At 42.5% G+C, this 24,454-nt stretch overlaps 2 protein-coding genes across 3 annotated transcripts in view; both read left to right on the top strand.

The window, feature by feature from the left end:
• Positions 1–4,557: 4,557 nt before the first annotated feature.
• On the top strand, positions 4,558–9,258 carry pxmp4 (peroxisomal membrane protein 4). Of its 2 annotated transcripts, none has more exons than XM_070445784.1 (4): positions 4,558–4,720; positions 5,169–5,231; positions 5,389–5,587; positions 6,203–9,258. In XM_070445784.1, the coding sequence occupies exons 1-4, from the start codon at positions 4,608–4,610 to the stop codon at positions 6,452–6,454; spliced, it is 627 nt and encodes a 208-aa protein (XP_070301885.1). In that variant the 5' UTR covers positions 4,558–4,607; the 3' UTR covers positions 6,455–9,258. The 2 variants fall into 2 exon arrangements, with proteins under 2 accessions (XP_070301885.1, XP_023853229.1); XM_023997461.2 differs by having other exon boundaries at positions 4,562–4,720; positions 6,180–9,258.
• A 10,970-nt stretch (positions 9,259–20,228) lies between these two features.
• Positions 20,229–24,454, top strand: part of LOC111970761 (E3 ubiquitin-protein ligase rnf213-alpha) — a 60,514-nt gene continuing 56,288 nt past the window's right edge. Inside the window, exons 1-3 of the mRNA XM_070445785.1 lie at positions 20,229–20,335; positions 22,438–22,552; positions 23,282–23,427. Of these exons, the coding sequence (XP_070301886.1) occupies positions 22,450–22,552; positions 23,282–23,427 (249 nt within the window). The 5' untranslated portion in view covers positions 20,229–20,335; positions 22,438–22,449. The remainder of the gene's footprint in view (positions 20,336–22,437; positions 22,553–23,281; positions 23,428–24,454) is intronic.

Consider the following 24,454-nt stretch of genomic DNA (forward strand, 5'->3'; position numbering starts at 1 on the left):
AAACCTCAATTCAGACGCTATCAAATATCTGACTCTGAATTTTATTTAGTAACTGTCTGGTGAAAATCTCACTTAAAAGTTCATATTCTGTTAACTCATACCCAAATAATGTTGTTGACTCTTCCTATACTCGTATTTGTGGCCAAAACACAAATTAGAGAAATAACAATAAAAAACCTCAAACTTGTATCTCAAACAGTGCAAAACAACTATTTCCTCTTAGAGGATGATGTCATCCTGAGGAGGATAGGCTGGCCAATCAGCGGTCTACTCCCTTGAATGAGTTAGCTTGCTACCTCACCTGTCTTTTCACTACTCAGGTCTGGATTTTCTTATACATTTGTACATCTGCTGTGGTTAGTTTGAAAGTTGGAGACCTGAGGAACCAGCTGCAGGGGGAATGGCGCAGAAGAAGAAACTGAAGAGCGGGAACATGGAATATCTGTACTGAGTATAGAACTACAGTATGTCTCCCTATAGACCTGGGGCTCTCAGAGGTGATCATGGGAAATGGAGTATGAGGGAGTTGAGTATGATGAAGAAGCAGTGTCTGAAGCGTGGAAAGGAAACAGAATCAGGGAAATGGAAATCCACAAGGATTCTTTGGTGATTGGAGTGCGATTCAAGGGAAAAATCTGTTTGAGGTATCAGGGTGGGTGGAGAGTAAGCTAGGAAAAGTGCAGGCAAGGTAGTGAGAAGTGGATTCATAATGGTAGGATGTACATCTAAACTTCAACAAAAAAGTAACGTCCTCTCACTGTCAACTACGTTTATTTTCAGCAAACTTAACATGTGTAAATATTTGTATGAACATAAGATTCAACAACTGGGACAAACTGAACCAGTTCCACAGACGTGACTAACAGAAATGGAATAATGTGTCTCTGAACAAAGGGGGGGTCAAAATCAAAAGTAACAGTCAGTATCTGGTGTGGCCACCAGCTGAATTAAGTACTGCAGTGCATCTCCTCCTCATGGACTGCACCAGATTTGCCAGTTCTTGCTGTGAGATGTTACTCCACTCTTCCACCAAGGCACCTGCAAGTTCTCTGATATTTCTGGGGGGGAATGGCCCTAGTCCTCACCCTCCGATCCAACAGGTCCCAGATGTGCTCAATGGGATTGAGATCCGTGCTCTTCGCTGGCCATGGCAGAACACTGACATTCCTGTCTTGCACGAAATCATGCACAAAACGAGCAGTATGGCTGGTGGCATTGTCATGCTGGAGGGCCATGTCAGGATGAGCCTGCAGGAAGGGTACCACATGAGGGAGGAGGATGTTTCCCTGTCACGCACAGCGTTGAGATTGCCTGCAATGACAACAAGCTCAGTCCGATGATGCTGTGACACACCACCCCAGACCATGACGGACCCTCCACCTCCAAATCGATCCCGCTCCAGAGTACAGGCCTCGGTGTAACGCTCATTACTTCGACGATAAGCGCGAATCTGACCATCACCCCTGGTGAGACAAAACCGCGACTCGTCAGTGAAGAGCACTTTTTGCCAGTCCTGTCTGGTCCAGCGATGATGGGTTTGTGCCCATGGGCGACGTTGTTGCCGGTGATGTCTGGTGAGGACCTGCCTTACAACTCTCTCAGCCTATTGGGGACAGTCTGAGCACTGATGGAGGGATTGTGCGTTCCTGGTTTAACTCGGGCAGTTGTTGTTGCCATCCTGTACCTGTCCCGCAGCTGTGATGTGTGGATATACCGATCCTGTGCAGGTGTTGTTACACGTGGTCTGCCACTGCGAGGACGATCAGCTGTCCGTCCTGTCTCCCTGTAGCGCTGTCTTAGGTGTCTCACAGTACGGACATTGCAATTTATTTTCCTGGCCACATCTGCAGTCCTCATGCCTCCTTGTAGCATGCCTAAGGCACGTTCACGCAGATGAGCAGGGACCCTGGGCATCTTTCTTTTGGTGTTTTTCAGAGTCAGTAGAAAGGCCTCTTTAGTTTCCTAAGTTTTCATAACTCTGACCTTAACCTCTCTAGGGTATGTGGGACGGTAGTGTCTCACCTCGTCAACAGCCAGTGAAACTACAGGGCGCCAAATTCAAAACAACAGAAATCCCATAAATAAAATTTCTCAAACATACATGTATTTTACACCATTTTAAAGATACACTTGTTGTAAATCCAGCCACGGTGTCCGATTTCAAATAGGCTTTACGACGAAAGCAAACCAAACGATTATGTTAGGTGAGTGCCTAWTCACAGAAAAACACAGCCATTTTYCCASCCAAAGASAGGAGTCACAAAAAGCAGAAATATAGATMAAATKAATCACTAACCTTTGATGATCTTCATCAGATGACACTCATAGGACTTCATGTTACACAATACATGTATGTTTTGTTCGGTAAAGTTCATATTTATATCCAAAAATCTGAGTTTACATTGGCGCGTTATGTTCAGTAGTTCCAAAACATCTGGTGATTTTGCAGAGAGCCACATCAATTTACAGAAATAGTCATCATAAATGTTGATGGAAATACAAGTGTTATACATGGAATTTTGGATCCACTTCTCCTTAATGCAACCGCTGTGTCAGATTTCAAAAAAACTTTACGGAAAAAGCAAACCATGCAATAATCTGAGTACGGCGCTCAGACGACAAATCAACCCAAGGAGATATCCGCCATGTTGGAGTCAACAGAAGTCAGAAATAGCATTATAAATATTCACTTACCTTTGATGATCTTCATCAGAATGCACTCCCAGGAATCCCAGTTCCACAATAAATGTTTGTTTTGTTCGATAATGTTAATCATTTATGTCCAAATTCCTCCTTGTTGTTCGCGCGTTCAGTACACAATCTAAACTCACGACGCGTGTGCAAGTCCAGCGGAAAGTACGGACGAAAAGTCCAAAAAGTTCCGTTACAGTCCGTAGAAACATGTCAAACGATGTATAGAATCAATCTTTAGGATGTTTTTAACATAAATCTTCAATAATGTTCCAACCGGAGAATTCCTTTGTCTTCAGAAATGCGATGGAACGCAGCTAACTCTCACATGAACGCGCATGGTCAGCTCGTGGCACTCTGGGAGAGACCTTACTTAATCTCCTCTCATTCACCCCCACTTCACAGTAGAAGCATCAAACAAGGTTCTAAAGACTGTTGACATCTAGTGGAAGCCTTAGGAAGTGCAACATGACCCCATTTCCACTGTATCTTGGATAAGCAAAGAGTTGAAAACCTACAAACCTCAGATTTCCCACTTCCTGGTTGGATTTTTTCTCAGGTTTTTGCCTGCCATATGAGTTCTGTTATACTCACAGACATCATTCAAACAGTTTTAGAAACTTCAGAGTTTTCTATCCAAATCTACTAATAATATGACGTTTCTTTTTTTGCTGAGTTTATATCCCAGAGGGATTGTGCTTGGGTCGACTGCGGGGAATGAGAGGTAATGTGTTTTAGTCTACGGAGCAGAGCTCCTCTCAAGGCGGTGATAACCATGCCTCTAAGTGTCGAGGATTAGCAACTAAAGAAGGTTCTTGGCGCGTGTGAAGCCCGACGATTAACCAGAAATCGAGGTGGCTGGAGGGAGGAAAGTCTGGCCGTGATGCTGTGCTTTGAGTTGGAAGTTCTCCCTGATAGGGTGATGTTAGGATATGAGTTATTCGGTTAGAGCATTTGTGCCTAATGTTTTTCAGGGTTTCCGCTGCCAGAAGTATGGGCATGGTCAGTGTGTAGGAAGGTTCAGCTGAGATGTGGTAGGGGTGGAGGTTTCCATTTAGTGGAGACATGTCTGAAGGAGGAGCTCTGACAGTGTCGTAACTGTGAAGATAGTCATTAAGCCAAGAATACAGAATGCCTGGTTAAAGTGAAACAGATAGAAGTAGCTAAAGTCAGAGTAGGACAGGGTGTTACATATGCAGAGGCAGTGAGAAGGGTGGAGAGGGAGGGAATGCTTCCTCCGTTGCTGTGATAAAAGGGCCAATGAAAAAAGTGAATGTTGCTGTGCGTTGACAAATCCAGGTTTTTGTCCTTCATGGCATTGGTCGTGAATTGTGCTGCGCAAGTAGAAAGCAGGTCAGAGAGAATTGCCATTATTGTGAAAGCGGCAGGATGTTTTCTGGATGCTCAAGACATAACTGCAGAGGATCTACAGAAGATGTTGGGAGAAGGAGTGCCGCCCTCCCAGGCCTGTGGGCCAAGAAGGGATTAATTTACCTAAACTCTGTAGCATGGATAGTTGGCTAGGGGTGGGTAGTGTAGTATATGTAGTTTGGGATGTTTCTTCTTTTTTTTTGCATTTGAAGTCGAAAAACACAGTTGTATTGGATTCCAACTGCCATTAAACCCAAATGGAGAAGAAGTAATTATGTTATTGGAGTACGCTCACACCATTCCAACACAGAAAAGCTGATCTTAAAACATACTTAACTACCCTTTTTTGGAAGGAAAACTATTTTTCTCATATTGTAAATAGGTCATATTTCATTGAAATCTGGCAACACTGGACAGTTACTGTAACTTGGTGGCTGTCCTCAGGCTTAAATAGGAACCTTCATGCAGATTCCTTGTCCCGTGACGGAAAATATTTGCGCGGCACGAAACGCTTGGGTTTGTGTCACATTGTCAAGACACCCAAAATGGCAGGTCCAGATTTAGTCAAAACTGTGGTGTACATGATTAATAATTTATTACAGCAAGAAAAGTATAAAGCTGCACTTGCAGTTGTTAAAGGATTCCGAAATGGTGCTGTGTGAGTTGTTTACTGAGCTACTTACTTTCTAGCTAGCTAGCTAACTTACTTTGCTTATTTCTAGCTAGCTAGCTTGACCACTTAGCTAGAATCTGTTATCTACGTTAGCTATTATTTTACAGCTTGCTATCCAACGTACAGTAGCTAGCTGCCCTTTGAGCTAGTTAGCCAAGGTTGGCCAGCAAGCGTAATGAAATAACTAGCTATGTAGCTAATGATGATGGTCAAGCAAAGTCAGCTAGATGGACCTAGCGTTGTTGTTAGTTAACTAAAGTTAGTAACTATCTATCAAACCCTGAAACACTTGACATTAGTTAGCCTAACTGTAGCTTTTCAACTCAGTGGTTTGACCTTCCTCAAGATTCATACAGTTTGGCTGACCTGCCATATCACACACACGTGTAAATCAGTTGACACTGACATTGAACCTGATATTTCTAATTTACAGTTATGGGGCAAAAATCCGGGCACCCCATGCTCTTGTCATGACCTTTCTTTTCAGAAGTGGAAGGTAAGAAGACATTTAAGCACTCTCCCAAATCCCTTAGCTAGCGCTAAAATAAATCAAAACAGCATAAAAAATGGATAATGGTCTATTAACAATGGACAATGCGCCCCCCCCCACCCTTTTATATGCTCCCCCCCACCACCCTTTTTCATATGCTCAGCCTGAAAGATAAGCTACGAGCCATTGTGAAGGCCACGTACCAACACTCGCGCAACCTCGCCTACTTTGTGTTCACGTACAAAGGACTGCAGGCCTTACAGGAGAGGATCCAGGGGAAGAGTCTACAGTCTCAGTCCTTCTTTGCCGCCTGCCTCGGTGGCTGGTTGGTGTTTGGGGAAAACAACAACATCAATAGCCAGGTAATCCAGAACTAAAACATGGCATAAACTGCTCTATGCTGATCTAGGGGAAGAGTTATGAGAGATTAAACTAGCACAAGTGCCAGAACCTCATTGGTAGCCCTATCCCCCCCTCTCCCTGAAGTCTCAGGTAAGTCTATGGGCCAAATGTCCACTCCTGAAATTCAAAAATGTGCAGGTGAATTGTGAACTGTCCAAATAACCAGTGACACAAAACCAGCACACTGGAACAGTTGTTCCTCGGTAGTCGTCCCATCCCATTTATGTTATATTTGTCTTTCCACAAGAGATTAATAGCCAGATAAATTGACAATACGTATGTCATGAGGGCTGCGCTCAACCTGGGTTACTAGTGCCAATACATGACCAATAAAACATCTGGATCTGTCACCTTGTTGCACTGTGGTTACGAGAGTGCACAAGTGGTTACGAGAGTGCACAAGTGGTTACGAGAGAAAAGAGTGGTCGAAAGGAAGCTGCCCAAGACTTTTCTTATGTAGGCTAGCCAATATTCTACCTTACTGTATTTCTAATGAAATGTACTTCCTTGTTGTCTTGTCTAATGAAAGGATCTTCCTTGTCACATCTCTAGATCAACATGTACCTGCTGTCTAGGATCCTGTTTGCCTTGTCTCGCCTGGCCGTGGAGAAAGGCATTGTGCCACAGCCCAAGCGGGACCCCTTCCCCCTGTTTGCTACCCTGGTGTGGGGCATTGTGCTGTGGCTGTTCGAGTACCACCCCCACACCCTGCAGCCTTCACTGCAGTCCTCCATGAACTACCTCTACCACGACAGCAACGTGTGGCACGATATCTCAGACTTCCTTGTCTACAACAAGCCAAGGACTGTCGCTCCCAAGTGAGCTAAAGCTAAAATAAGCATCTCAATAGACTAAAGTGTCTTCCTCGTCTCCTTTCCTTCATCTGGTCTGAAAGAACTGGACAGGGTGGAAAGCAAATTCCCAGTATGACTTTAGACTGTTGGGATGCATGCCTGGGCCCGTATTTGAAGTGTCTCAGAGTAGGAGGGCTGATCTAGGATCAGTTTTGCCTTTTAGAAAATAATGAATAAGATGATACATACATACAATACCACTCAAAAGTTTAGACACACCTACTCATTCAAGGGTCTTTATTTTTTACTATTTTCTACATTGTAAAATAATAGTGAAGATATCAAAACGATTAAATAACATATGGAATCATGTAGTAACCAAAACACATATTTTAGATTTTTGCTTCTTCAAAGTAGCCACCGTTTGCCTTGATGACAGCTTTGCACACTCTTGGCATTCTCTCAACAGCTTCACCTGGAATGCTTTTCTAACAGTCTTGAAGGAGTTCCCACATATACTGAGCACTTGTTGGCTGCTTTTCCTTCACTCTGCGGTCCAACTCATCCCAAACTATCTCAATTGGGTTAAGGTCGGGTGATTGTGGAGGCCAGGTCATCTGATGCAGCGCTCATCACTCCTTCTTGGTCAAATATCCCTTATACAGCCTGGAGGTGTGTTGGGTCATTGTGCTGTAAGCGAAAACCAGATGGGATGGCGTATCACTGCAGAATGCTGCAGTAGCCATGCTGGTTAAGTGTGCCTTAAATTCAAAATAAATCACAGACCGTGTCACCAGCAAAGCACCATCACATCTCCACCTCCATGCTTCACGGTGGGAACCACACATGCGGAGATCATCCATTCACCTACTCTGCGTCTCACAAAGACACGGCGGTTGGAACCAAAAATCTCAAATTTGGACTCAGACCAAAGGACAGATTTCCACCAGTCTAATGTCCATTGCTCGTGTTTCTTGGCCCAAACACGTCTCTTCTTCTTATTGGTGTCCTTTAGTAGTGGATTATTTGCAGCAATTCAACCATGAAGGCCTGATTCACGCAGTCTCCTCTGAACAGTTGATGTTGATGTGTCTGTTACTTGAACTCTGAAGTATTTACCTTGGCTGCAATTTCTGAGGTGCAGTTAACTCTAATGAACTTATCCTCTGTAGCAGAGGTAACTCTGGGTCTTCCTTTCCTTTGGTGGTCCTCATGAGAGCCAGTTTCATCATAGCGCTTGATGGTTTTTGCGTCTGCACTTAAAGAAACGTTTAATGTTCTTGACATTTTCCGGATTGGCGGACCTTCATGTCTTAAAGTAATAATGGACTGTCGTTTCTCTTTGCTTATTTGAGCTGTTCTTGCCATAATATGTACTTGTTCTTTTACCAAATAGGGCTATTTTCTGTATACCACCCCTACCTTGTCACAACACAACTGATTGGCTCAAACGCATTAAGAAGGAAAGAAATTCCACAAATTCACTTTTAACAAGGCACACCTGTTAATTGAAATTCATTCCAGGTGACTACCTCATGAAACTGATTGAGAGAATGCCAAGTGTGTGCCAAGCTGTCATCAAGGCAAAGGGTGGCTACTTTGAAGAATTTAAAATATAGAATATCTAGATTTTGGTTACTACATGATTCCATATGTGTTCTTTCATAGTTTTGATGTCTTCACTATTATTCTACAATGTAGAAAATAGTAAATATAAAGAAAAACCCTTGAATGAGTAGGTGTGTCCAAACTTTTGACTGGTACTGTATATCGCCAAGATCAGCACTATTTGTGAATACGGGTCCTGGTTCTCTGCCATGTTAAATCAAGAGCTAGTGATTATAAACCTTTAAAGAAATGAAATATTTTTTAATAAATGTTGGCTTTCAGTAAGAASTATGTGCTCCTAGATCTAGTGTAAGTGAAATAAATAATATCTGAAAAGGTGTGAAGCGCATTTGCTCTCCCTGTCAATCTAGAATTGTATCAGTTTTTATATGCTACTGTAGTTTAAAACAGGGTTTCCCAAGCTCGGTCCTGGGGGCATGTTTTGGTTTTTGCCCGGGCATTACACAGCTGATTCAAGTAATCAAAGCGTGACTATTAGTTGGTTATTTGAATCAGCTGTGTAAACCAAAATGTGGCCCCCAGGAACAGGTTTGGGAACCCCTGCTTAAGACTATGCACTACCTACAGTCTTTTTTCCCAATGCACTCACCGCACTTGATTCATAGAATAGCATATTTTCCAGTAATTACTAGATTCTTTGTAATGTTCTTTGTAATGTTTCTTTTTTTTCTTTCATAAGATGATAGCGTGATACAAAATGTACTTAAAAGTGAATTGCCTTTCTTAGTCATACTGTCATTCAACAATGCTTTTTCATTTATTGAGGACACATTCACTGTGCTATTCATGATAAAGTATGTGTCCTTTTCAGATCACACTTTACAATGTTTTTGTTTGTTTGTTGTAATTGGTGTAAAAACAATAATAGTCTGACCTATTCTTACTTTCTCAATCTTTTTTTATGTCTAGCATTGAGCCTTTGGGCTGTTTGTTGCTCAATTCATGTTCCACCCGTGGAGTGTGAGTGAACATGATACAAGCCCAATTCCGTTTCTCCCTCCCTCATGGAGTATGCATGCATTCAGTCCCCCTCAAGGATTTCAAACCAAACCATTGGATTGAGGGAGCCTCAATCATATTCCTTTCACCAACCCATTCCTCACTAAATTCTTCTGCTTAGAATTGGAATTGGGCTACAGATTACATTCAGTTATCTAATTATACAGGCACTTCAAATGCAACAGAATAAATGCTGCTTTTATGATTTATGTAGTATATTATTATTTTCTTCATACATTTGCGTGGAATGAAACGTGATTGTATTTGTCTAACAAAGAAGCCACATGGTGGTGCCAAGTAATTCACAATTTCATGTGAAACAGACAACCCATACACCTTGCACCCACACTCAAGATGTAGATCATTTTCAGAGGGAAATACTTAAAAAAATAATAATAATAATCAAATTAACGTGGTGTTCACAACTAGTTAATCAGGTGTGTTAATGCTTGGCTGCACCCTATAAAAGCCTACACACACTATGGCCTTTTAGGACGGGCTTCTGCACAGCTACCCCTGACCTTCAAACAGTAATAGATGTTGTGACCTGAATTTCAACCTGTCATACAGCACTCTTGAGTTATCTTGAATCATAACTACTGTCAAGCCACGGAATAGTATGATAATCACCTATCGACTTACAATTCCACTATACTGATTTAGAGTCCAGCATTTAGTGTGTTGTTCACTTTTTTATTTGATTTATTTCACCTATTTCACTATTTAATCATTTACAACTGCGACCTGGCCAAGATAAAGCAAAGCAGCGCGACACAAACACAGAGTTACACACGGGATAAACAAACATACAGTCAATAACACAATAGAAAAATCTATATACAGTGTGTGCAAATGTAGTAAGATTAGGGAGGTAAGGCAATAAATAGGCCATAGTGGCGAAATAATTATAATTTAGCATTAACACTGGAGTGATAGATTTGCAAGTAGAGATACTGGGGTGCAAAAAATAAAAATATGGGGATGAGGTAGTTGGGTGGGCTATTTACAGATGGGCTGTGTACAGGTGCAATGATCGGTAAGCTGCTCTGACAGCTGATGCTTAAAGTTAGTGAGGGAGATATAAGTCTCCAGCTTCAGTGATTTTTGCAATTCGTTCCAGTCATTGGCAGCAGAGAACTGGAAAGAAAGGCGGCCAAAGGAGGAGTTGGCTTAAGGGATGACCAGTGAAATATACCTGCTGGAGCGTGTGCTACGGGTGGGTGTTGCTATGGTGACCAGTGAGCTGAGATAAAGGCGGGGCTTTACCTAGCAAAGACTTAGATGACCTGGAGCCAGTGGGTTTGGCAACGAATATGTAGTGAGGGCCAACCAACGAGAGCATACAGGTCGCAGTGGTGGGTCGTATAAGGGGCTTTGGTGACAAAACGGATGGCACTGTGATAGACTACATCCAATTTGCTAAGTAGAGTGTTGGAGGCTATTTTGTAAATGACATCATCGAAGTCAAGGATCGATAGGATAGTCAGTTTTACGAGGGTATGTTTAGCAGCATAAGTGAAGGAGGCTTTGTTGCGAAATAGGAAGCCGATTCTAGATATCATTTGGGATTGGAGATGCTTAATGTGAGTCTGGAAGGAGAGTATACAGTCTAACCAGACACCTAGGTATTTGTAGTTGTCCACATATTCTAAGTCAGAACCGTCCAGAGTAGTGATGCTAGACGGGCGGGTAGCGATCGGTTGAAGAGCATGCCTTTAGTTTTACTTGCATTTAAGAGCAGTTGGAGGCCACGGAAGGAGTGTTGTATGCCATTGAAGCTCGTCTGGATGTTTGTTAACACGGTGTCCAAAGAAAGGCCAGAAGTATACAGAATGGAGTCGTCTGCATAGAGTTGGATCAGAGAATCACCAGCAGCAAGAGCGACATCATTGATATATACAGAGAAAAGAGTCGGCCTGAGAATTGAACCCTGTGGCACCCCCATAGAGACTGCCAGAGGTCTGGACAACAGGCCCTCGGATTTGACACACTGAACTCAGAAGTAGTTGGTGAACCAGGCAAGGCAGTCATTTGAGAAACCAAGGCTGTTGAGTCTGCCGATAAGAATGTGGTGATTGACAGCCTTGGCCAGGTCGATGAAGACGACTGCACAGTATTGTCTTTTATCGATGGCGGTTATGATATTGTTTAGGACCTTGAGTGTGGCTGAGGTGCACCCATGACCTGCTCGGAAACCAGATTGCAGTTGACGGCTGCAGGTAGTGGGGTTGGTTGAGACCAGGTACCTTAAGGTGGTCTCCAGGTCTTGGTTGGCTCGCTCCGACTGACCGTTAGTTTGGGGATGGAATCCGGATGACAGACTGGCCGACGACCCAATAAGGGTGCAGAACACCTTCCAGAACTGAGACAAGAACCCCGATCTGAGACCATGTCTACCGGGAGTCCATGGATCCGGAAGACATGCTTCACTATAAGCTGGGCCGTCTCCTTGGCAGAAGGTAGTTTGGGGAGAGGGATGAAATGGATGGCCTTGGAGAACCGATCGACTACCGTCAGAATGACAGTGTTGCCATCAGACGGAGGAAGCCCAGTGACAAAGTCCAGAGATATATGAGACCAGGGACGATGAGGGACCGGTAGTGGCTGAAGGAGGCCAGAAGGAGCTTGCCGTGGAGTCTTGTTCTGAGCATACTATGCATGCGGCGACGAAGGCAGAGACGTCAGGGACCATTGTGGGCCACCAGAAACGTTGTCGGAGGAAGGCTAGTGTACGACCGGACCCTGGATGACAGGTTAGCCTGGAGGAATGAGCCCATTCCAGGACCCGGGACCGGACTAGATTAGGGACTAACAGCCGGTTAGCCGGGTCCCCTTCAGGTCCATGTTGGGAGCGTTGTGTCTCGCGGGCCAGGTTCTCAATACCCCAATCCACAGTGACAGCAAGGCATGAGGTAGGGAGAATCGATTCAGAGGTCGAAGGTGTGGCAGAGGAACTGTATAGGCGGGAGAGGGCGTCAGGCTTCACATTCTTTGACCCTGGGTGGTAGGAGATGGTGAAGTTAAATCTGGTAAACAGGAGGGCCTACCGGGCCTGCCCGGAGTTGAGGCACTTGGCTGTACGGAGATATTCAGTCCAGACCAGGAATGGCTGTTCTGCTCCCTCCAGCCAGTGCCTCCACTCCTCCAACGCCATCTTCACCGCCAGGAGTTCTCAGTTGCCAACATCGTAGTTCCTTTCAGTAGGATTGAGACGATGCGACAGGAAGGCACAGGGATGAAGCTTCTGGTCCTGGGCAGATCACTGGGGCAGGATGGCTCTACTCCAACATCCGAAGCATCCACTTCCACCACAAATTGATGCGAGGGGTCCGGATGGATGAGTGCTGTTGTGAACCGATGCTTCAGGTCCACAAAGGCTTTGTCGACAGCTGGAGACCATTTGAACGGTACCTTGGGAGAGGTGAGTGCCGAGAGGGGGGCCGTCAGGGTGCTGTAGTCCCGAATGAAACGGCGGTAGAAGTTTGCAAACCCAAGAAACCGTTGCAACTGCACCCTGGACGTTGGTTGAGGCCAATCCACCACTGCTTTCACCTTTCCAGGATCCATCTGAACATTGCCCTCAGCAATGACATATCCCAGAAAGGTGATTGTAGAGCGGTGGAACTTACACTTTTTGGCTTTCACAAAGAGTTGGTTCTCCAGGAGGCGCTGAAGGACCTGTCTGACATGGAGTACATGTTCTTGGGCAGATCGGGGGAAAAAACAGGATGTCGTCAAGGTACACGAACACAAACCGGTTTAGCCTGTCCCGAAGCACATCATTGACCAAAGCCTGGAAGACAGTTGGTGAGTCCAAATGGCATGACCTGGTACTCATAATGTCCACTGGCTGTGTTGAAGGCTGTCTTCCACTCATCCCCCTCTCGTATCCGAACCAGGTGGTAGGCATTTCAAAGGTCCAACTTGGAAAATATGGTGGCCCCCTGGAAAGGTTCAAACGCCGAGGAGCGGTAGGGGGTAACGATTTTTGACAGTAATGTCATTAAGTCCCCAATAGTCAATGCACGGACGCAGGGTCTTGTCCTTCTCCACAAAGAAAAACCCTACGCAGGCAGGAGATGCAGATGGACGGACGGCCCCAGTGGCCAGAGACTCCTTTATGTACTCCTCCATAGCTTTTGTCTCCGGTCCAGACAGAGAATACAATCAACCCCAAGTTAGTGTAGTGCCTGTGAGAAGATCAATGGCACAATCATAAGGACAGTGCGTGGGAAGGGAAGTAGCACGTGCCTTACTGAACACTTCCAGGAAGTCATGGTATTCTGTGGGGATAGCAGAGACTTCCACAGTCTTGCTAACACCCTGAGGAAGACGACTTGAGGAAGGCTGTGCTGCTTGAAGGCAGTGAGGATGGCAAAATGGTCTCCAACCCAGGATGGAGCTTGTGGTCCAGTCAATCATCGGATTGTGTTTTTGAAGCCAAGAAAATCCCAAAACAATCAGAACATGGGTAGATGCAATGAGGAGGAAGTGTATTGTCTCACTGTGGTTACCAGAAACCTGTAATTGAACGGGCACAGTACTATGGGTGACTTCCCCTATAGAGCAGCCGTCCAGTGCCCTAGCATCCATGGGAACAGAGAGAGGCTGAGTGGGAATACCAAGCTCCGAAGCTATCGTGGCATCAATAAGACATTCATCAGCCCCAGAGTCAATGAGCACTCGGAGAGACTTAGATTGGTCTCCCCACAGCTCAAGAGCAAAAAGGGGTGTGCGGGTGATGGGAATTAGGAACCTCCCAGTCTGACTCACCATAGCACTGGTACCCACTAGAGACAAGGGTTTCCTAATAGGGCAGGTAGCTATAAAATGTCCTGCCCCTCCACAGTACAGACAACAGTTATTATTCATCCTTCGTGAGCATTCCCCAACTGATAACCTAGTTCTTCCCAACTGCATAGGTTTAGGATTATCCAACTCACCAGTCGTAGATTCCCGAGAGTGCTCGGGTGGCTTCGAATCCGCTCGGAAGAGCTGCCTTTGGAAACTTTCGGATTCCCTTGGAGGTGAACGCGCCATAGCGGGTGCACGAATGTGCCCGAGACCTGACCTCCTCTCACTCTTGCGTTCCCTTAGGCGTCAATAAATTTTAATGTTAAGGGCGATAATGGAGTAGAGATCCATTGGCAATTCCCGAGCAGCTAGCTCATCCTTTACCTCAGATAATCCGTGCAAAAAAGTATCAAAAAGAGACTCTGGATTCCAGGCACATGTCATGGAAAATTGCAAGATTATGTTATAGTGCTTGTAAAATTATATTATAATCTTTGTATTGCATTAGAATGGTATGTGTGTGTTCCACTGAGGATAGGCCTCTATGAGATAGCACTGACAGATGAGATTTACGATGTCTTTGGGTAATAAAGCCTAAAGAGCATTTCAGATAGTAAAGGTAATGTTTTTGTGCTATACCGTACCAGGGTGAGACGGGTTCCAGTTTGGAGTAGGAGGGGGCCAGACACTGGTCTTTACAATGAGAACTGTTGACACAGCAGTAACTGTCTGCTATGTTTAATAGATATCTTTCATGCAAATCTTAACCTTTGTGAACTGTTCCCAAGATCTGTGGTTCGTCATGTAAGTTGAGAGGGGTGTATCTTGGCTATAAAAGATCTTTGTATTCTTCTGTAGTGACTCTCAAAATTCATTATAGATAGTGAATTGTTGAAAGTCCAAGGCTAAAGCTTGAAGCTCATTAAAACCTCTAACGAGTCACAAGCCCGGATCCGGGATCCCCCCCATCAAAAACCTGACTAGCATAGCCTAGCCTAAAGCCACAGGGATATCATATAATAAAATGTTCATGAAATCACAAGTCCAAAACACCAAATGAAAGATACACATCTTGTGAATCCAGCCATCATTTCTGATTTTTAAAATGTTTTACAGGGAAGACACAATATGTATTTCTATTAGCTAACCACCATAGCAAAAGACACAACTTTTTTTCCCCACCATTTTTTTCCTGCATAGGTAGCTATCACAAATTCGACCAAATAAAGATATAAATAGTCACTAACCAAGAAACAACTTCATCAGATGACAGTCTGATAACATATTTATTGTTTAGCATATGTTTTGTTCGAAAAATGTGCATATTTCAGGTATAAATCATAGTTTTACATTGCAGCCACCATCAAACTCTCACCAAAGCAACTAGAATAATACAGAGAGCAACGTGAATTACCTAAATACTCATCATAAAACATTTATGAAAAATACACAGCGTACAGCAAATGAAAGACAAAGATCTTGTGATCCAGCCAATATTTCAGATTCTTTAAGTGTTTTACAGCGAAAACACAATTTAGCATTATATTAGCTTACTACAATAGCCAACCACACAGCAGCATTGATTCATGCACGTTAGCGATAGCGATAAACCAGCAAAAGATATTAAATTTTTCACTAACCTTCTCAAAACTTCATCAGATGACAGTCCTATTGTCACGTTCCTGACCTGTTTTCCTTTTTCTTGTATTTATTTGTTGGTCAGGGCGTGAGTTGGGTGGGTTTGTCTATGTGTGATTTTCTATGTTGGGATGTTTGTGTTCGCCGGGTATGATTCTCATCAGAGGCAGCTGTCAATCGTTGTCCCTGATTGAGAATCATACTTAGGCAGCCTGGGTTGCACGTGTGTTTTGTGGGTGTTGTTCCTGTGTCAGGTTTTGTGCCACACAGGACTGTTTCGGTTTTGTCACGTTTGTTGGTTGTTTTTTATTTTGAAGTGTTTTGTTGACTTTCAGTAAATAATGAACACTAACCACTCTGCGTTTTGGTCTGACCCTTACTCCTTTCCTCATCTGAGGAGAGAGAATTAGAACGCCGTTACACCTATAACATCATATTACACAATACATATATTGTTTGTTCGAAAATGTGCATATTTAGCGGCACAAATCGTGGTTATACAATGAGAATAGTAGCCAAGCTGCCAACAAAAAGTCGGGAGAAATCTTGGGAGAGGCACCTAATCTAATCAATAACTAATCATAAACTTGACTAAAAAATACAGGTTGGACAGCAAATGAAAGATACATTAGTTCTTAATGCAACCGCTGTGTTAGATTTTTAAAATTAACGTTACTACGACATACAGCGTGCGTTAAAGCGAGACCGCACCGAAATTAATGGCGGGATAGTTAGTAAATTTTTCAACAGAACAACGAATTAACATCATAAATAGTTCTTACTTTTTGATGAACTCCATCAGAATCTTGTGCAAGTTGTCCTTTGTCCAGAATCATCGTTGCTCGGTTGTAGATTGTCGTCTTCAACTTAGGAATTAGCAGCAAACATTAGCTATGTGGCCCAGACGTGTCCAACTCTTCATAACGCAGCACAAAGAAAATTCCGAAAATCGCAATATACTGATATAAACTGATATAACTCGGTTTAAAATAACTACATTATGATGTTTTTAACACCTATATCGAATAAAATCAGAGCCGGATATATCTAAGGCCTATAACGAGAGCTTTTCAGAATGCCGTCTTGCGCCATGATGAACGTTGAAAAGAGTGCACCCCACGTTCCAAGAGCCTTTATATGGCCTCAGATCTACCTAGCAACCCCATTCCAATTCTCACTGCTTACTGACATCTAGGGGAAATCGTATGCAGTGCATGTCAATTCATAGATTACATGCAAATTAATAAACTGACCCTGGAACAGAGTGCTCGATTTCAGATTTCTCACTTCCTGACAGGAAGTTAGCTGCAACTTGAGTTCTGTTTTACTCACAGATATAATTCAAACGGTTTTAGAAACTAGAGAGTGTTTTCTATCCAATAGTAATAATAATATGCATATTGTACGAGCATGAATTGAGTACGAGGCAGTTTAATTTGGGAACGAATTTTTACAAAGTGAAAACAGCGCCCCCATATTGACAAGATTAAAGATGTAGTTTAAGTATAACTCTGACTTSTGTGTGGTTTGTAACTCTCCTCATTTGGTAATACAGAAACATGCCATCACACACACTCGGCGGCCAACGTTGCAAAATGAACCGCGTAGTCTGCCACACTACGGGAGTGTCGGAGAAACCGGAGACTCAAATACCTTTCTCACTTCTGCCATGAATTCCTCCATATGACCACAAATGGCAGATTGTTTCTCCCAAACTGCCATAGCCCAGGAGAGCGCCCTTCCCGACATTAGCATAATAATATCTGCTATCTTCGATCTGTCTCAAGGAAACGAAGATGGCTGTAGCTCAAAAATAAGCGAGCACTGAGAAAAAAAACTCTGGCAGGTACCAGGATTCCCCGAATATTGCTCCGGATGTGGTAAGTGGGGTTCTCTGGGAGCCGGGATAGGCTGTACAAACTCACCACAGATAGGGGAAAACTTATTGGGTGAATAGGGTTTTTCAGAGGTGGAAGGTAGCCTCTGAGCTAACTCCCTGATTTGCTCCATAATAGCCTTTAACCCATGATCGTGGTGTTCCGTCAAGGACCTGAGCCCTTCCAAAAGGCCCTGTAGCAACTCCTGATGTCTCCCAATGGTGGCTCCCTGTAGGGAGACAGCGTGGCGGAGCTAGTCCAAGTCTGCTGGGTCTGTCATGGCCAGTTTGTACTATCAGGGCACAAGGCGAGACCCAGATGCAGACACAGGAGGCAGATGGTTGGAGTCTTACAATGTTTAATAATCCAGAGTGGCAGAGTGGCAGACAGGCTCGTGGTCAAGGCAGGCAGAAAGGTCAGGCAGGCAGGTACAGAGTCCAGAAACAGGCAAGGGTCAAAACTGGGAGGACTAGAAAAAGGAGAATAGCAAAAGGAGTACGGGGAAAACACGCTGGTTGATTTGACTAAACATACAAGACGAATTGGCACAGAGAGACAGGAAACACAGAGATAAACACTAGGATAAACACTGGGGAAAATAAGTGACAACTTGAGGGGGTTAGGACAATCACAGGAACAGGTGAAACAGATCAGGGATTGACACCTTCAATGAGATAGTCATATGCCAATGCTCTCGTGTACTTGGTACACGACTACATCTAGACTCGCAGTGCCATGCGAAGACATTTGATGATAAATACGCCTATGCCCAGCAGCTAGTAACACCTGGGTTGATGATGACTTTTGTGAAAGGTCATGGCACCCCTACAGTCTTCTAAATGCTTCCAATTACTCTAAGCCACGCCCCATCCCTCCACACTTGTTCCCACTCCCTAATCACCTCTCCTCTACCCTTTTTACTGCTCTGTTTCCCAGTGGTGGAAAAAGTACCCAATTGTTATACTTGAGTAAAAGCAAAAATACCTTAGTAGAAATTGACTCAAGTAAAAGTGAAAGTTACCCAGGAAAATACTACTTGAGTAAACATTGTAAAGTATTTGGTTTAAATGTAATTGCTAAAATATACTTAAGTATCAAAAGTAAAAGCAAAAATATTAATAATTTCAAATTCCTTATGTTAAGCAAACCAGACGGCATAATTTTCTTGTTTAATTAAAATTTACAGAAAGCCAGTGGAATGCTCCAACACTCAGACATCATTTACAAACGAAGCGTGTGTTTTCTGAGTCCGCCAGATCAGAGTCAGTAGGGATGACCAGGGATGTTCTCTTGATAAGTCTGTGACCATTTTCTTGTCCTGCGAAGCATTAAAAATGTAATCAATACTTTTGGGTGTCAGGGAAAATGTATTGAGTGAAAAGTACATAATTTTATTTAGCAATGTAGTGAAGTAAAAGTAAAAGTTTTCAAAATTTGAAATAGTAAAGTAAAGATAACTAAAAAACTACTTAGGTAGTACTTCCAAGTATTCTACACCACTGCTGTTTCCCCATATAAGCAGCATGCTCATTCCTACACACCAGTAATGGTTCATGCTTAGTGATGCCCTTTTTCCTTCATGGTATGCGAAAGTAAAGTATTTTATTATGTTGGAGAGATAAGTAAATACTGTATGTATATTATACTGCCTTTAAATTGCCCTTTGTTATCTCTTTCTATATCCATGTCCTCAGTTTGATAATGCCCCTTAGTTATGTTTTTCCTGGCAGTTTCCTTAGTTTATAGATACAGTACCAGTCTAACATTTGGACACACCTACTCATTCCAGAGTTTTTCTTTATTTTTACTAGTTTCTACATTGTAGAATAATAGTGAAGTCATCAAAACTGTGAAATAACACATATGGAATCATGTAGTAACCTTTCGGTTGCTAGTCCAACGCTCTAACCACTAGGCTAAGCTACCGCCCTGAAATGTGCTGATATTTATTGTATGTATAGTTGTATATTTTCCTAAGCTTGGGTCCCAGGAAAAACACAGAATTTCTCATGTGGGTCCCAGGCTGAAAAAGTTTAAGCACCCCTGACATAAATAAATGTGGGACACAAAAAAAAGGAAGTGTAGAACAACATCCTGCACTGCTATAATAACTTTCAAATTATGGTTCCGAAGTTTGCCCCCCCCAAAAGTATTTTCCTATGAATGAAGTCGCACAATTTTCTTAGTCATTTTCTACGAATTAAATCGCACACAAATATGTGTCTTTTCACACGAATTAAGCCACATAAAATGCACAAAAAGGCACGAACTTTGCAGAAATACTTTCTGTACATATTTTCACGAATTGAGTGTGAGCTTGTGTTGCAACATAACATCGCATTTCACCAACTCTCCATTTCGCGGTGCGCATGTTGATTTTGTCTATGCCCACCAAGTTCTATTTTAGCGCCAATTGTAGTTATATGTTACACTACGGCGCTATGTAGACGAGTGTTGATGTGCGTGAGTAGTTTGGATGAAATGATTGAGAACACATATGTGTACATTTCTTTTGCAATGATCGTGCACGCAACCCGGGCGGTCAGGTTAGCATATTAGGCTTACACACTAATGCCATATTATGGCGGATATTGCCTAAAAATAATGTAAGAAACACCTAGTTGTAGCCTATACATATACATTGCACATGAATGATACATGTATGTTTTTTTTAATGTACTGTTTTATCTTTATTCAACGCGTTCTCAACCCACCCGCACAATATTTCATGACCCTACATCCAGTCAACCTGGAATATCTACAATAGTAGCAGAGCGTAGTTCGTTTAAGCCTATTTCTCAAGAAGAATGCACGGAATAAAGCAGTTACAGGGAAAGGAAAGTAGGCGTGTAGTCCTCGTCACCTTCTCTCCGGAAAACGAAACTTATTCAAGTATATTTGTATATCAAAAGCACAGATTGTTCAGTACGCGGACTACGCAGACACTGATATGCCAGCTTAATGAGTCGGTAAACCGGTAAGATCATGCTTGTTGGAGTGACTATCTGATAACTTCCCATGTAAAAAGTGAATGTACATATTTGTATGTTATTTTTTTGTCAATAACATTGGACGTGAGTGGGCAACAATGTATGTAAAAAAATGCTGTTATAACGGGTGTGGCCGGGAGCAGCAGTGTTATTAACATCGTTAACCAGATCTTGGGATAAATCTTAACATTCGTAAAGCTCCAACCTTTCACAAAACATATAGTTTTATTGCACTAGTAGTTTGGACACACACTTGTTGTTGACAGTATGGAAGGAGACAATAGTTCATTTTTAATAGTAGCCATAGCCCCTAGGCTAGCCTAGTTGACAGTTGTGCGTCGTGCGCGCCATCGCGCTCTTGATGAAGGCATTTTCATTAAATAGTAACCTCAAAACACCAGTCTTAACATCAACAGTGAAGAGGCGACTCCGGGATGCTGGCCTTCTAGGCAGAGTACCTCTGTCCAGTGTCTGTTCTTTTGCCCATCCTAATATTTTATTTTTATTGGCCAGTCTGAGATATGGCTTTTTCTTTGCAACTCTGCCTAGAAGGCCAGCATCCCGGAGTCACCTCTTCACTGTTGACTTTGAGACTGGTGTTTTGCGGGTACTATTTAATGAAGRTGCCAGTTGAGGACTTGTGAGGCGTCTGTTTCTCAAACTAGACACTCTAATGTACTTGTCCTCTTGCTCAGTTGTGCACCGGGGCCTCCCACTCCTCTTTCTATTCTGGTTAGAGACAGTTTGCGCTGTTCTGTGAAGGGAGTAGTACACAGCATTGTACGAGATCTTCAGTTTCTTGGCAGTTTCTCACATGGAATAGCCTTAATTTCTCAGAACAAGAATAGACTGACAAGTTTCAGAAAAAAGTTATTTGTTTCTAGCCATTTTGAGCCTGTAATCAAACCCACAAATGCTGATGCTCCAGATACTCAGCTAGTCTAAAGGCCAGTTTTCTTGTTCTTTAATCAGTACAACAGTTTTCAGCTGTGCTAACATAATTGTAAAAGTGTTTTCTAATGATCAATTAGCTTTTTAAAATTATAAACTTGGATTAGCTAACACAACGTGCCATTGGAACACAGGAGTGATGGTTGATGATAATGGGCCTCTGTATGCCTATGTAGATATTCCATTACAAATCTGCCGTTTCCAGCTACAATATTCAGTTACAACATTAACAATGACTACACTGTATGTCTGATCGATTTCATGTTATTTTAATGGAAAATAAAGTGTTTTTCTTTCAAAAACAAGTACATTTCTAAGTGACCCCAAACTTTTGAATGCTAGTGTATGTTCACATTACCAGTAAAACATAATCAAAAACTATTTCTTTCACTTACCTGCTGTGCTGTTTCGTTGTTCATTTGTTCAGTCTCAACCAGGATTTCATCATACATGTCAAGCAGTGAAGTTTCAGCTTTGTCTGTCCGTGGCCTCTCTTCCTCGGTGCACACTGTCACTGTGTCCGTTTCCATCTTGTCCAGCTGTGTCTGTAACATTTCACATAAACCCTGTTTCTTCTCGAAATCCTCGTCAACCCACTGTGCTGTCAGACTCATTCATAATGCTCATGGGGCTGACATTGCTGGTCCAAATGTCAGTCGTGAAGCTAATACCAGTGACGCCCATAGCAAGTAGCTCAACAATACTGTGTAACTCCGGTAGGGCAACATCTGAAAAATAGCGGCCCCCCCAATTTTTTGGGGCCTAAGCATAACTTTCTGAATGAGGAGTAATTGAAAGTGAAAGAATGTTTGTCTGACTGCTGGGGGAAAAGGGATACCTAGTCATTTGCACAACTGAATGCATTCGACCGAAATGTTTCTTCCGCATTTAACCCAACCCCTTTGAGTCAGAGAGGTGTGGGGGGCTGCCTTAATCGATGTCTACATCATCAGCGTTGTTGTTGGGGGTTAACTGCCTTGTTCAAGGGCAGAACGGCAGATTTTTCTATCTTGCCGGCTGATGAATTCGAACCAGGGACCTTTTGGTTATTGGCCAAAAACTCTTAACCTATAGGCTACCTGCTGCCCCTTATATGATAATGGTTTGTCATAGTGATCATGTTTATTATTTCAAACAGATAGGGTTCATCATGAAGCAGTGCCCTGCTTGTGGTCACATGCTGGCAGGATCTTTTAAATTCTGCTGTGAGTGTGGAATTAAGTTACCTGTCCAATCCCAAGTTTGCACCTCAGGTAATATATGATTTATTTATGATTTATTTTGAAATATTAATAATCATGAATCAATATCTATTCTTTGTCATTTGTTTGACCATCTATACATTATTTATGTATTCATAATCATAATATTTTGATGTTATTCAGTATACTTAACCATTCAAGATGAGCAACTTCACCCCACTTTTTCAAGTAGGCTAATTACAGCACAAATGTTTTATTACATAGGAAATACAAAGTTCACTTAATCTTTATAAACTGCAATTGTATCCTAGTAAAAGCCAACTGCATATCCTGCAGGTCTACAGCACACATGTATATAGGGCCAGTGATATGCATGCTTAGGACCATGGCCATATTACTCAGCGGGCACATGCCCAGGGACCCTACATCCAGGGGCCCCCACTGATTTTGTTATAATGTTTGAGTCACTCAGATAACATAAGAACACGGCATAAGCCATGGAAACGTGTAGAATTACAGGAAATAAACTACAAAAGTTTCTCTCTGCCGCCAAGAGGGGACCCTCTAAAGTGATCTTTCCTAGGGCCCCAGATTTGATTAGTCCGGCCCTGCCTAGGACCAGGAGTTTTAACTGATTATGTGACCTGATCAAGAAAAACCCTGGCACTATGCATAATATATGGAATTGTCCAATAGGAAATAAATCCAAACTATTAAATGCAAGATAGCTTGAATGTTCGTATCATGTAGTTCACCCAAGTAACATGTCTTCAATGTCAGATAAGACCACTGCAGAGCATCAAACCTCTGCGGTCAGTGAAGCAGAGCCCCAGCATGAGAATGAGCCACAGACATTGTCCGCGAACAAAACTGACACACCTCTAAAACACTCCAGTGAAGAACCAGGGGGCAAAGTCAAGAAAAAGGTGCCTCTATCACAATTGTATATGTTGAAAATGTAATACATGTTTCATTACAAAAAAAAAAAATGTGCCAAATATCCAGTAGAGTATAGAATGTATATGCAGTAGAATATAGAGTGCATATGCAGTAGAGTATAGAGTGTATATCCAGTAGAGTGTAAATGCAGTAGAGTATAGAATGTATATGCAGTAGAATATAGAGTGTATATCCAGTAGAGTGTATATGCAGTGGAGTATAGATTGTATATCCAGTAGAGTGTATATGCAGTGGAGTATAGATTGTATATGCAGTAGAGTATAGAGTGTATATGCAGTAGAGTATAGAGTGTATATGCAGTAGAGTATAGAGTGTATATGCAGAGGTAGAGCTTGTAAGAGATTGGGGTTTGGCAGCTTGATAGAACTATTACGAGCTGTATATGCAGACGAGACTAATAGAGTGTGTATGCAGTAGAATAATACGAGTGTTTGCAGTAGAGTATAGACTGTAATTCAGTGGAGTTTGGGTGTGTATCAGTCCAGTAAGTATAGAGTGTATATGCAGTAGAGTGTATATGCAGTAGAGATATAGATAGTAGAGTGTATTTTCATAGCAGTATTGAGTATAGAGTGTGTATGCAGTAGAGTTAGAGTGTATATGCAGTAGTTATAGAGTTGATAATCCAGTAGAGTGTAGGGTGTATATCAGTAGAGTATTGAGTATAGAGTGTATTGCAGTAGAGTGTAGAGTATATCATATATAATATGCAGTGCGTAGTAGAGTGTGTATTGCAGTTAGAGTATAGGTGTTATATGCAGTAGAGTAGAGGGTATATGCAGTAGAGTACAGATTGTAGAGTGTATGTCCTATAGAGTATAGAGTAGAGTGTATATGCAGTAGAGTATAGAGGGTATATCCAGTAGTAGTGTATAATTCAGTAAAGTATTGAGAATAGGTGTTTGCAGTAGAGTATAGAGTGTATATGCAGTAGAGAAAGGGTGTATATCCAGTAGAGTTTAAGAGTTGTGATATATGCAGTAAGAGTATAGA

Source organism: Salvelinus sp. IW2-2015, linkage group LG11 (genome assembly GCF_002910315.2).
Source record: "Salvelinus sp. IW2-2015 linkage group LG11, ASM291031v2, whole genome shotgun sequence".
NCBI classification, from domain to species: domain Eukaryota; kingdom Metazoa; phylum Chordata; class Actinopteri; order Salmoniformes; family Salmonidae; genus Salvelinus; species Salvelinus sp. IW2-2015.